Source organism: Anser brachyrhynchus, assembly GCF_964034855.1.
Source record: "Anser brachyrhynchus genome assembly, chromosome: 12".
NCBI classification, from domain to species: Eukaryota; Metazoa; Chordata; class Aves; order Anseriformes; family Anatidae; genus Anser; species Anser brachyrhynchus.
Window position 1 is genome coordinate 12,986,025 of NC_137707.1, and position 13,426 is coordinate 12,999,450.

General features: G+C 43.6%; 1 protein-coding gene and 1 long non-coding RNA gene across 7 annotated transcripts; one reads left to right on the top strand and one right to left on the bottom strand.

Annotated features, from left to right (window-relative positions):
• Positions 1-1,663: 1,663 nt before the first annotated feature.
• Positions 1,664-3,115, bottom strand: LOC308176327. Its single transcript, XR_013938231.1, has 2 exons — positions 2,997-3,115; positions 1,664-2,392 (listed from the first exon to the last, which is right to left on the bottom strand). It is a non-coding gene; the product is annotated as an uncharacterized lncRNA (long non-coding RNA).
• CMTR2 (cap methyltransferase 2) lies at positions 2,270-11,731 on the top strand. Of its 6 annotated transcripts, none has more exons than XM_080551906.1 (2): positions 2,270-2,394; positions 4,906-11,731. In XM_080551906.1, the coding sequence occupies exon 2, from the start codon at positions 4,925-4,927 to the stop codon at positions 7,217-7,219; it is 2,295 nt and encodes a 764-aa protein (XP_080408032.1). In that variant the 5' UTR covers positions 2,270-2,394; positions 4,906-4,924; the 3' UTR covers positions 7,220-11,731. The 6 variants fall into 6 exon arrangements, with proteins under 6 accessions (XP_080408032.1, XP_080408033.1, XP_080408031.1 ...); XM_080551907.1 differs by lacking the exon at positions 2,270-2,394 and adding an exon at positions 2,460-2,549; XM_080551905.1 differs by lacking the exon at positions 2,270-2,394 and adding an exon at positions 2,590-2,776.
• Positions 11,732-13,426: the final 1,695 nt, after the last annotated feature.

The window sequence follows — 13,426 nt, forward strand, 5'->3', positions numbered from 1 at the left end:
CAGGTCAGCTATTGACCACCCGATAGGAGATCAGCTCTGCAGAAATGGGGCTAATCCAGAAAGCAAGTGCTATGTTCCCACACTGAGTTTCTCAGAGGAGAAGAGTTCTGAGTATTAAGAATAAAGATAGAAGATAGATTAAGAATTAAGATAGAAGTACCTACTTGAACTTCTGCATTAACTTGAGAAGATTTAATAAAGTGTAGGAGAAGTTCACAAGCTGAGTCAACAGTTTAATTTCAGATTCAGAAAAAGCAACATTTTTCTTAATCGTGATATTTATCTGTATTGCTTTTAGCTTGGAATCTCATAACATTGCATGCTTACTGATGAATAATCCTTCCCAGAATTTTTGGAGAATACTCTCCTCCTCAGTCCAGCAGATTGCAATACACAAGCATTATAAGCTGTAATAAAAGCGTAGAAGAAAAGGGTTGAAAAGGTAGAAGTCCTACTTTCATACCACTTTCCCCCAAGTGGCTGGATTGTACTTGCTCTCTTTTTGGAATTTTCTTAGAAAAAAAAAAAAAGCAAAACACCTAAGGACTCAATAGCATGTGAAAAAGTTACTTAGGCATTTGAAAAAAGTCAACTCTAAAACATGATTTAAAGAACCTGCTATCCACAAAACTCAATGACTGCAATTCTGATAGCAGGTATGTAAGTGTGTGACAATAGTAAAAGGAAAGTAATTGAAACATCACGGTATATCTGCACTCACATCAGAAAAAAAAAGTCAAAGGAAAGTTATATTTAGTTTCTTAACTACAAACAGAAGGAGAAAATATTTGAAACTATAGAGAGCCTGTTATACTCTCAATAGAGCTAACCTAAGAACAAAAGAAAATGTTATCAGTGACATTACTATTACAGCATGTTCTGTACAATCAAACTTAAAAAAAGACCACAACAGACCCTAAAGAATCATCTATATCCCCACCCCACCTTATTAACAATTTAACAGTTTCAACTTGCCCTGTTTTTTTTTTTTTTTTTTTTCTTTTTTCCCCCCTTTTCAGTAGCCAAACACATTGATTGATTGGAGTGATTCTCAAACAAGCCAATCAAAGGAGGAGGCATTGCATACAGGCATAAAAATCTTCCATCCACAGGTAAAGTTCCTTCTGGTAAAGGTTCCTTCTGAGATGGTAGCTAGTAAGTATCTTTCTGTTACACAACGTTTATCAAAGTTAAATATGCTAATTTTAGTTTTAAAATGTACTCTCTTCATTCTAAAGATTTAAAGTATAAAAACTCTAGTCCTGTGTTTGTATTTATGGGTAGCCTAACATACGTATATTTCACATAATCATAGAATTATATGTATATTTAATTTCTTTCTGTTTCATAACAGTATTCCTTCAATATAGAAAGCAAATGACTTGGGAGGGAGGTTTTTTATAAGCTTATATAGCCTGTCATGATTTTAACATAACAATTCTCTTATACGCTCCTGGCAGCTATGGGATAGGATTTCTCACAGAACAGGAGAAAGGATTACCTATATATTATGACTATATCCTTAAGATGGATATGTCAAGACTCTGCACTGATTACTTAATATCTAGCAAAATTTTCCGTAGTTATACCAGTTTTGGAATCCCTTGTACTCATTGCACTAAATTTCTGTGCTAAAGCAAATTCTGGCTTAAGGCTGGATCCCACTTTATCAATGAGAAATATGTGAGTGTAGAAGTTAATAGCAGCAAACTTGGCAACAAAGTGAAAGAATTTCTGCTAACTCATGCTCTATTGTTGGCTGCTTGCTCCCAAACAAGATGGTGAGTGTCTCATTTCCTAACCTGTGTGTAGTAGAATCCCAACAACATTTAAAATATGAAGAGCAGCTTGCACTGTCTACTGTGGTGGTAGCTTTCTAGCCTGCTTTGACCTTTTCGCTTGCACTTGCTGATCTGGTGTCAGTATACTAAGTACGTGCATGTTTCCAGGAATGCTGCAGTGGGTACATGATAACCAATTCTGCTCGCTGTTGCTGTTAGCGTTTCAGCGCTCTTGCTTCCTGTATTGCCTCGTGCTAAAAGTTTGGGTGTCAAGTCTCCTAAGCCTTTAGAAAGGGCAGCAATGCGGCTTATCACAGACCAGAGGAAGCAGCAAGAGTTTTCTTAAGCATAATGAGTGCTTGTGTGTTGCAGCCAAAGCTGTGCTTTCGAACACTTGAGCATCACTGCAGGTACTGGAGATGGAGGTCACACTGGAGGGCATGTGCTGACACGCGGCGTCCCCAGGGCTGGGAGCTGATGGTGCCTTGCTCTGGCTCCAGCCTGCTGGCACCTTCCAGCTCTGCAGGGCTGGCCTCTGATGCAGGGAGAGCCCCAACCCTTTTCAAATGGGTCTGCTTCGGAGCTTTCATCCTTGTTTTTTGCTGAGTGACCTGTAAGTATGATCAGGTGGTGAGTACTCGAGTATGTGACCTATGTAACTTCAATAAAGGCTCATTATTTCCTCCTGCAATGAAACATTCTTTCAGGCTGCGTTACTGCTGGGAGGTGGCTCCCTGCCTCATTCCCTGAAGAAACGAGCCAGCCGGGGTGAGTGGGGCTTTCTGGTGAAAATCCTGCTTTTCCCTCCCTGACACCGCAGCCTTGCAGCAGCCGCTCCCCCCTGCAGCACCTCCCCATTCCCGCTACCGCTACCGGGGCCACACGAACGCCCCCCCCCCCGGCCTCGCCGCCGTCCCCCTCCTGAAAGGAGGAGGAGGAGGAGGAGGAAGGCGGCGGGGCGGGGCGAGGGCCTGGCCTCCCGCAGCGCCGCCGGGGTAAGGAGCGAGGCCCGCGCTAGGCCCCGCCGAAGCCGCGGCCCTCGCGTAGCGAGCGGCCCCCGCGGGGAGCGGCCTCGGCGGGGAGCGGCCCCGGCGAGAGGCCGGGGCGGGGGGAGGCGGCCGGGCCGCGCCGCGGAGCGGGGGGCGGGTGGGGAGGGGGCGGCCATTTCGGTGCTTCCCGGGGTGATGGAGGAGGAGGAAGGAGGGCGGTGAGCACCTCGTGGTGGCGCTCAGCGGAGGGTCCAGGGCTAGGGGAGAGCCCTGTGGGCAGCCATCGCCTTTCTGGCCCGCTCTCCTCCCAGCCTTGTGGTGTTCAGCGGTGGGAGGTGGCTGTTGGGAGAGGGGAGGCTGCCTTGGCGAGGGGCAGCTGTGCGCCCATCAGATGGGTGCTGTTGGTGGGGCAGGGGCGGATGGGCAGCTCTGCACCTTCCCATGCCGTGCCCTCAGCAAGGGGTGCGGGTGGCTGGGTGCTGGGGGAGTGCAGGGATCTGCAGCAGGCTGGAGCAGGGGCCGGGCCACCTGTGGATACAGTAATGGTGACCTGGAGCATTGCCGAGCTTTGGGTGGCTAGTAGGGATTTGCTGGCATGGGCCTTACCTAAAAGGCTGTGCCCATCCTTGTCCATAAAAAATGATGTAAAACTAGTGTAGGATACAGTGCTTTCCCATACCGAGGTCTGTAAAGCCATCATTTTATCGCTTGTCCCCAGTGTGTATTGTGATAAGAGGCTAGGTTGAAGCTGAAATATGTCTTCATGAATGAAACTGAAACTAGCTGTGTTTACGTACTGATAGACAACCGAGCTGGGGAAACGAGAGTGGAAACTTCACCCAGATGCTTAACCACGTGCTGCTACCTGGGCTGATCCTTGTGAGGGAGATAGCTGTGGCAGTGGGGCGGGGATGGCCTGAAGTGGTGCTTGGGTGAAAAGGGAAAAAGTGGGTATGGGCCATTCTTTGTCCTCTTTACCTTCTCAATTTCTTAGCCCTTTCCATTTTAATGTAACGTTTTTCTCAGTAAACTGTTTCGTAATGCTTTACAACACTATTTTGTTGTATTGTGTTTCTGAGGTAGTGTAATGGATTTGGGGATTGTTAAAATGATGTACCAAGAGATTTCCTGTCTCCTGTGGTAATTTTGATTAAATAATGTTGCTTAAATGAAAGTCTTGGTTGTTGAGTATATTTCTGATTTTCTTTGAGGCTGTTTTCTGGTTAGTGGACCTAAACACTCTTGTGCTTTGTGCTGTGTACTGGAGCAGATGGCAGAAGATGTGCCAGCTTTGCGCAAGTATGCTCATGTTTGCCTTGATCCATTCAGAGCACAACTTTGCACTATTCTGCTCTTGAACATGAAGCATGAGTTAAGTGTTGGCCGCAGACGCAAGAAAACCTTTTCTCGCTTCAGATGTGTCACCCCTTTTCCAGCAAGGAAAGCGAGGTGTAAGGATTTGAAGTGGCCTGGCCAAAGTGACAGTTGTAACGCTGTGCACAGAAAATGGGTTTTGATTGCAGGCTGGTGTTAAACCTCAAACAGCCCCCTAGCCGGAGACCCCCTGGTCGTTGGGGTGCTCGTGAGGAGCTCTGCCAACACCTCACTGCTTGCTGGAAGTGGGATGAGTGTTAGCTGTGGTGGGTTAGCAGGGAAGGAAGGAACAACTGTGCTCCCTCTCTAAGCTGCTCTTGCTTGTGCCCCCCAACTCTACATGCTTTGAATACTTGGATAAATACTACTGTAATTGCGTGAAAAGAACTGTGGCCCACTTGGTTAATTTGTATAGGTTCTGGCATGTTCTATGTTGTGCCTGAGATACTTGTATTTAAGTGTTTAGTTGTATATAGTGAGTACTGAGAGTTCATTGGAGAGCCAAAGCAGCAGCCAGCACTTTGCTTCCTGTAAGCAGCATAACGGGTAATTAAACCTGTGACCCTCCTGATTTCCTAATGGTCCTTTTCAACATAGCCCTCATTTATTTCATTTTTCTCAGTGATGGATGATTCTGTGAAGATTTTTTTTTCATTCTGTAATACAGAGGTTAAGCAGGAAGAATATCCTTTTAAAAAAAACTTTACCTATTTGTATATGCTTATGATTGAAATGACATTTTTCTCTCCTGTCACAACCAGGTTTTGATTCAGTCCAAGAATGAACAAATGTAAGAAGCCCGACTTTGAACAGACGACAAATCTTGAAAAATTTAGTCCTGAAATTCTTTCTGAAGTTGAGAAGCTCTTTGCCAAGAAGTTTTCTTATACTAAGCCAGCAAATAAGGAATGGCAACTACCAGATCCCAGCGATGCCTTTACATGTGATCACAAAGAATTCAACTCACTCCTTGCTCTGAAGTACTCGATGAATGAAGTGAAGAATCAACTGAGTGATAAGAACCTTGATGAATGGCATCAGCACACCTCACTTACCAATAAAGCAGGGAAAATAATCTCTCATGTGAAGAAATCTGTGAATGCTGAGCTGTGTACCCAGGCCTGGTGCAAGTTTCATGAGATCCTGTGCAGTTTTCCTCTTCTCCCTCTAGAAGCTCTTCAAGAGGGAGAACTGAATTCTGTTCACCTCTGTGAAGCACCTGGAGCGTTTATAGCCAGCCTCAATCACTACTTGAAGTCCCACCATATCCGTTGTGACTGGAACTGGGTAGCTAATACTCTAAACCCATATCATGAAGCAAATGACACCCTCACGATGATTATGGACGACCGTCTTATAGCAAATACATTGCCCTGGTGGCACTTTGGCCCAGATAACACTGGTGATGTGATGACCTTGAAACATCTGACGGGACTTCAGAACTTCGTGAGTAATATGAGCACTGTTCACTTGGTAACTGCTGATGGCAGCTTTGATTGCCAAGGAAATCCAGGTGAACAGGAAGCTCTCGTCTCACCCCTCCTTTACTGTGAGGCAGTCACTGCTTTAATGGTCCTGGGTGCTGGAGGATCCTTTGTTTTGAAGATGTTCACCCTCTTTGAGCACTGTTCTACCAATCTGCTCTTTCTGCTAAACTGCTGTTTTGAGGAGGTCCACGTCTTTAAGCCAGCCACAAGCAAAGCTGGGAACTCAGAGGCCTATGTGGTTTGTCTTCGTTACATGGGCAGAGAGAGCATTCATCTGCTGCTTTCTAAGATGATACAGAACTTTGGAACAGAAATGGTCAACAAAGCTCTTTTTCCCGAGCATGTGATACCAGAATCTTTTCTTAAAATACATGAAGAATGTTGCATGTTCTTCCACAAGTACCAGGTAGAGACTATCTGTGAGAACATCCAGCTCTTTGAGCGCATGGAAGAAGCAGAGCAGACAAAACTGGATAAGTTACGAGATTGTGCAGTGGAGTTCTTCATGCAGAAATTTCATATGAAACCCATTACCAGAAATAACTGGCTTGTCAAGAAATCTCAGACTGGTTGCAGCACGAATGCGAAATGGTTTGGGCAAAGGAACAAATATTTTAGTACATACAATGAAAGGAAGATGCTGGAAACCCTCACATGGGATGAAAAAGTTGCAAAGGGCTATTTTAATAAGTGGGCTGAGGAACATAACTTAAACAACGCTGGTAAAATGTGCATCTTGGAAGGATTGTCTGGTAACATTAACTGCAACTTGTGGTTCATTTTGGAAGGAAAGAGGCTACCAGTGGTTAAGTGTTCTCCATTTTGTGATGGTAAAGTCTTGGAAAATCTTAATGAAGCCATGAATGAATTGGTGGTGGGGAGGCTGAAAAGCAGGCCGGTGCTGCAGCCGTGTCACTCCTGCGAGGTTCTTCCTGGGGAACTGGTAATGGCCGAAGTGTCCGATCTTTCCAGGTCTTATCAGGAGGCGCTAGATGAGAAGCGTGGGGACCGATTCAAGTGCCTTGTGGTGGACTTTCCATCCCTTTGCGATACTGAAAACCAAACCGGTATGGAAATAAAGAACCTGGATTCAACCACACTGCTGACTTTCAGCTTCTCTTTGCTTTATGATGGAGCACCAAAATACCAGCAGCGGCTTTTGGAGTGTGTTCTGCATTCGCTGAACCAGCTTACGGTGGGAGATGCCTTGATTCTGCCCATCCTTTCCAGTTTTACACGTTTCACAGCTGGCCTGCTCTTTATACTGCACTGCTGTTTCAGATGCGTCACGTTTGCGTGTCCGATGTCCCCCGAGCCGCTGAGAACCAGCGCTGCTTTGCTGTGTGTTGGTTACCGGGGCATCCCCAGTCACGTTGCTGAGTACCTGCAGCAGCTGCATAAACTGATGAGCTCCTTACTGGACTCAGACTCTCCCCAGCAGGTTTTGCAGTTTGTGCCTATGGAGTGTCTCCTCCAGGGGAAGCTGTTGGAGTTTTTATGGGATTTGAACACAGCCATTGCAAAGAGACAACTCCACTTGATCGTGCAAGCTAAGCAGCAGCAAATTACTAGTGATAGGTCACTATAAAATAATTGTAGAGTTGGGCAGGTTGCTGCAAGACCTCATTTCCCAGGCAGGTAGAAGTTAAAAACATTGTTAATATGAAGGTAACGTCACTGTAAGACTTTGACAGGGCGTTGGTAGTGTTGGGAGGAGGTTTTGAGCTGCCAATCCCACTTGCACCATACTGCCTGTCCTGCAGGAACATGAGGTTTAATCTCAGGTGTGGGGGACCTGGGTGGAACAGGGATTGAAGTGAGAAACTTTCTTCTGCCACAGCTCCCTTCAGTGTTCCTAGCTGACCATAGCCTTCGTGAGGAGGGGTGGGGTGGTGCTTTACCTCTCGCTTCTGGCCAGGCCCTGCTGGACCCAGTTGGCTGACGTTATCCCTCTTCTGTTGGAAAAATGTGGGAGTTCTGCCCCCAGGGTTTGGGGAAGCTGATGCTTGGGCCACAGCGCCCAGCAGTCTGCAGGCCCGATGCACGTCTGGAGGGCTCAGTGTCTCGTGAGCAGGCAGCTGGCTCACAAAGACTGGGTTTAAAAACAGCTGTCTTTGAGGTGTCCGGGGAAGGTGCTCCTTGATTTTAATTTTGTGCATGCGAAGAGCATGCTGTGTGGCTTCTGACAGGTGATTGTATGGCCTTGTCTCCCCGCCCCATGAATGAATGGGCTGTTATAATTTTATTTTTAAGTTTATGGGCTCCTCCTTAAAATAATTTGACACTCCTGAGTGAAAGTGAAGACTTGCATCTGCCTGCAGTAGCAGCTATTAATGAGGAACTGTAAATGGTTTTCAGGCGAAAAGCATGGTCGTGTGCAGCGTTGTGTGCCAAGAAATGCTTTGGGGAGTGCTGGAGGAGTGTTAAGCTGAAGAAATATGTGATACTTTCTATGGGAAAGTATGATTAAGATTTCATTTGGTTCTCCTTAGGGATAAAAATGATGAAATTGCTAACTGACTGTTCCTTTAAGGGAGTCGAATTTTATTTTCCATATTGCTCCTTTGAGAGCTAAATTCTGAGACCTAACGCGTGCGTATTAACGTTTAGCTTTATGTTTGTAGTTTACATGGAAAAATCTGCTCGGAGGGAGGAATGAAATTTAAGGAGAAAAATGATTTGCTACTGATAGTGCAAGATCTTGTAGGAAAAGGTTGAAAGTGCAGAGTTAGAAGGAAAATGGTCTTCTGATTAATTACCAGTCACCTTCTGGAAGCACTTCTAATTATGTGATGTAGGAGTTTGAAGGATAATTGATTACTGGTAAGGATTAAAAGCACTGCTGAAAAACTGTTTTGTCTGGAGGTGCTGCACATTTATTAAGCTTTTTTTTGCCACGTTGATTGGGGCAGAATTTAATGCGTTTAACAGTTCATTTTTTATTTAAGAATTTGATAGGTGAATGAGCTGGTGGCTCAGGTCCGACTAATTGACAACATTTTCTAAAAATCTTGCTTTTTGCAGCTGCACGTAAATAGAATCAGAAGTCTTCCTAACAAAAGCTGCTGGGATTGGCCGCTATCCTTTTTCTTTTATTTAAATGAGCTTGCTCTTCTCGCTGTGAGCTGAGTCACGCTTCCTCCCTCTGACCAGGAAGGTAGGGTTTTAGGCTAAGGTTGGGAGACAATGCAGTGAGAGCTTCTCCTCTAAACACCAAGTGCAAGCAGATGAATGGGTTTAAAAAAAATACTGAAAACTAAAAATAGGAAGGGAGGGAGAAATATTCTAGAAGAATGGATGACAAGGCAGGATCAAAGACCACCTATAAAAGCCTTCTTTATCAGAGTCAAAAAGCAGGATAAAGGCATTGTCCACCAGGCACCCCTCTGTCTCTGCCACTGTTTCAGAGGTGATTTATGCCTCAAAATCCCCCTGAACTGAAGCATTTGAGAAGACTTCTGTTAAAGCAGGGGCAAATGAGATTTCAAGTGCATGATAAAAAACCACATATTTATCTACTGGATGAGACGCTCGTGCTACCCATGCCCCCATGGCAGAATATGACAATGTAAGTGTCTCATCCAGTAGATAAATATCTTTTTTTGCTAATATTAGTCTGACACTTTAAAACTTTTTTATAGGTAAAATAAAATCTTGAGGCGACAGACACTGAGTGAACACATTTTCAAACTTTCTTCTGTTTAGTTTGTCAGATGTACAAAACATGCAGACGTCCTTGAGATTCTTCCCATCCCATATCATTTTGCCTCCCTTTCTTCCTGAATTTTTAGGACAAAGCATTTTAGATGGTCACAGAAGTTTGGGGGAATTAGGACTATGAACTTCAAGACACAGACTTCTAGACTGAGCTACTGGGGGAACTTAATCCATTTGCTTGGAAGTACCAAAAAGGTGTTCAAGCCCTACTTTGAAAAAAAAACAGATCTCTAAAATACTTGAGATCCAGTGCCATGCAGATCCTGATGCATGACTTGCTCTGGAGTTGTTTGTTGGCAGATGACTGGAGTTGATGGGAGAAATGCGTTGACAGCAGCTGCCCCTTCTGTTAAAAGATGGGGCTTGCAAAGGTTTTTTTGTTGTCCCAGTGGCAGAGGTTTCAAAGGTAGGAATGTCGCTTGTCCTTTTAATTGTAAAAGTCCTGCATTGTCCTAGCTGTCCTTAGATCAAAGGTTTATTGGAGGAAAGTGACACTTAATTTCTGTTGTGACTTTTGGAATATGGCAGAATGTATTAACCTTTGCGGAAGGGGTCTGATAGCTCCCGCTTTCGTTGACGCTGTCAGTTCCTTTGGCCAATTTGATTTGGTTTTGGGTGATAGCTTATGAAGTGTCTGTGTCCTGGCTGATTCTGAGCTGGTCTTTTTTAACCTATTTGAAGACAGGCTGGGTATCAGTTCTTACTTCCCAGAGCTTCATGTTTCATGCAGAGATGATGTTGGGGGGGGAAAAATAAGGTGGCTGTGAGGCAATCAAGATGCCCACAAGCCTGAAGCAAATTTGGTTTTGTAGCCCTGCTGCTGCGTGTTTCCAGTGGAGGACTGATGCCTGTGCCCACTGCTCAGCAATGAGCTCCGTTGTCTTTTCTGAATCGTGTTGTCTCTTTCATTTTAAGCTAACATTTGACGTAAATAGTCGCATGGGATTGAATGAATTAGGTACTTCAAGTAAAAATATTGGTATTTCTTTTTAGTTGAATTCTGTTAGAGACTTGCCAGTTATTTTCACTGATTTTTTTATATTGTATGTGGATTAATTTGGATGTGCACAGATTGTGTGTTCTTGCCACGGGCTTTCCAATTTAGTTTCTACAAAATATAATGAGATTTACAGTATGAAATCCGGTAGTCTATTAAAACAGTGCTAATTGGTGTCTATTTATCTTAATTTAAGCTGATCTATCAAATTATTACTGGTAAAAGTAGAATATTTAGCAGCATTACAGCCTATTAGAAGCACAACTTGGGATTTAACAGGAGGGGCTTAATATTGCCTGTGTAAGAAGTGGGAGAAAAGGGGAAGAAAAACCAGCAAGCCCCACACCTTGATTTCTGACCACTTTAATAGAAAAATACTGATGCCTTGATTCATGGCAAACAAAGGCTGACCATTAAGCTGAAGGCTCAGCCTTACTGCCTCCTGTTACTATACCTAAAAAACACTTTTTGACATCTGTTTAAATTAGATGATTTTCAGCATGTTAATTCTTAATGGTGAAGTGGGGGAAATCCTGTGTTAATTTGTCCTACCATTTTAGGTGGTGTTAAATGGTTTTGTTATCAGTACTCATCCCCATTTCTTAATTTTAAACAAAAGCCTCCATTTCAGCTGTAGCCTTTGAATGTCTCTTATTTTTTAGCACTTTCAAGACAGGGAGATTAACACTGCCTTGCCAAAGTCTGGTAATGTTTTTTTCCATCTTTTTTGCAAGTATTTTTGTGAATGCCATACTGATATCCTTAGTTCCAGTTCTTTGTGTTTTATTCACCTGACAGAAAGATCAAACATAGCTGTTTATGCCAGAAACACACTCAGCCCGTGGCTGTTCATTTCTTACTCTTTAGGGACTAATTTGGATTGCCATCGAGCCTTCCTGTGTGACTCCTATGGGTCCAGAGCTTATTTCAAGTCTGAAGACTGAAATTTGCTAAAAGAATTAGCCGGTAGCTGTAGAGACTTTGAAAAAGCAGAACCTTTACGAGACATTTAGATGTAGGACTTTTTCCCACCAGCAAGAAGAGGCCTTTCCTTGCTAAAAAATATTTTAAAAAGAGCTACTTTGAGGCATAACCACCTGAGCAAGGAGTTCACCAGTTGTGTGCTGTCTTTCCTGTACGCACACAGGTGCATTCCTGTTGGCACGAGTGGAAACCCCCAGGATCGTACAGTGGGGAAGAATTTGCTTTGTAATTCCTCAACGTGTGCTTTTGGTTTGAAGGATGTATATATTTTCTTGAAGTAGATTAAGGGATGTTGGTGTACATGATTATTGCATATTTTCATTTGGTCTGAGAATGTGTGTTAAAAGACCTCTTCTTAAATGGAAAATTTATGTGGAGAAAATAAAACATTTTATTTTGGATTAAGCGTTGCTGTTTGTGTCTCTCTACCCAAACATGGAACAAAACAAGGAAGCACAGCAGGGAGAAGTCTGGGGAAGTTCAATACTTCACTTTTTTGGGCAGTTTTTTCTACCTGCCATTTGGATCTGTCCCTGATGAATGGACAGGGCAGCCTGCTTAGCTGGGGGTGTCTGGTTCTCTCTTTCTGTAACTGCCTTTGCACTTTTCCACTTCAAAGACTCAATGGCAAATGTGGCATGAGCATCGTGTCGGAGGCCTGTGCCAGGTTCCTGTGGCCCTGGTATCAAGCCCGAAAACACACACTTTGCATGGCTGCAGTAGCCTACTTTTGCAGCAAGGTCTCTGTCTTAAGGATCTTCACCTTCTGGCTATGGCAGCCACAGTGGTAGGAAAAGCCTGATATACACGACAATCCTGTCTGCCAAGTCTTTTATTAGTCCTATCCAAATGTTTTAATTCTAAACACTTGCATTCACTGAACGGTATTAAAGAAAAAAGCTGGGTACCTTATTTCTCAGGGCTGGCTCTGCTGTGCTGACCAGGGTTGCAACTGACTGTCTTTGGCTTGGCTGCCAGATTTGTCTTGAGACTTCTTGCTAACCAACTCTGACTGCAATTATTGATGATAATTTCCATTGCCTTTCTGCTTTGGAAGTGAAGGAGGAGAACCCCAGATTCGGGAGCAGGGGAAGACCATTCTGTGTCCTACAGGTATGAGATAAATCTGCACATTTTAGATATAGTGAATTTCAGGTATTTGGGGAAGTCTTTAAATCTGGAAGTGGAGTTAAATGTATGCTCAGTCACGGGACAGCATTGTCTCACTCGATTTTAGTGAAGCTCTAGACTTAAAGCATTGGCAGCGAATGTCAAAATGTACTCAGGAGACACGAGGAGTTTGGAAGCAAACCATCTCTGAAATGGCAAACTGGATTGGAAGGGCCTGTCTGAGCAGCTACACTGAATTTGGTGAAAGTATTGCGTATTGTAATTTTACTGAATTACAGGAAAATGTAAATGCCCATAATTTTATTGAACTTACTAAACAGGTTTTTGAAATATTTGCTTCTCCAATATTGCAGTATAAAATCATTCCCTGAGAACATATGAGACTAGAAACTAGACATGGCTGTCTTCATTTTGCTATTACAGATCTTAAGGACTGAAGAAATCACATAAACAGTTTAAGGTCGCTTTATACACTACATTATGTTGGTTATATATCTTATTAAGATCTATCAAAGTTTAAATACGCTAGCTGGTCTGCCAGCTTCTGAGTATTAGTTGTCAAAGCTAAGGCAAATCACTGAATGGAGCAAATCAGCTCTTGCTGGCTGGGCAGAGATTTAGTAAACTTTCCCTGTTGTATCAGGTTCCCAGTATCTGCCAGCATCCCTGGGTAGATGAGATTTTACCTGTAATACAACTCCTGTGTGAAGGCAACTAGCTTACCGTAGTTACTGGCTGCTTCTATTCAAGAATATCTTTCCTCTACAGGAAACCTGAACCCATTTATCAAAGTACATCATCATAGTGTTTTATTAAATGAGGATGACTGTTTGTTAACAAATTGATTTGTCTAAATTGGGAGATAGCAGAAAGAAGTGACTGTCGTTTGGTGATGAATTGATTTATCTAAATTGGGGGATTGCAGGGAGAAGTGAATCACTAAGTCTTATTTGTTGCCGAAGTCAG

What these genes read in the sequence shown, in the direction of transcription:
- CMTR2 (XM_080551906.1), top strand. Translation starts at nt 4,925, where the DNA reads ATGAACAAATGTAAGAAGCCCGACTTTGAACAGACGACAAATCTTGAA.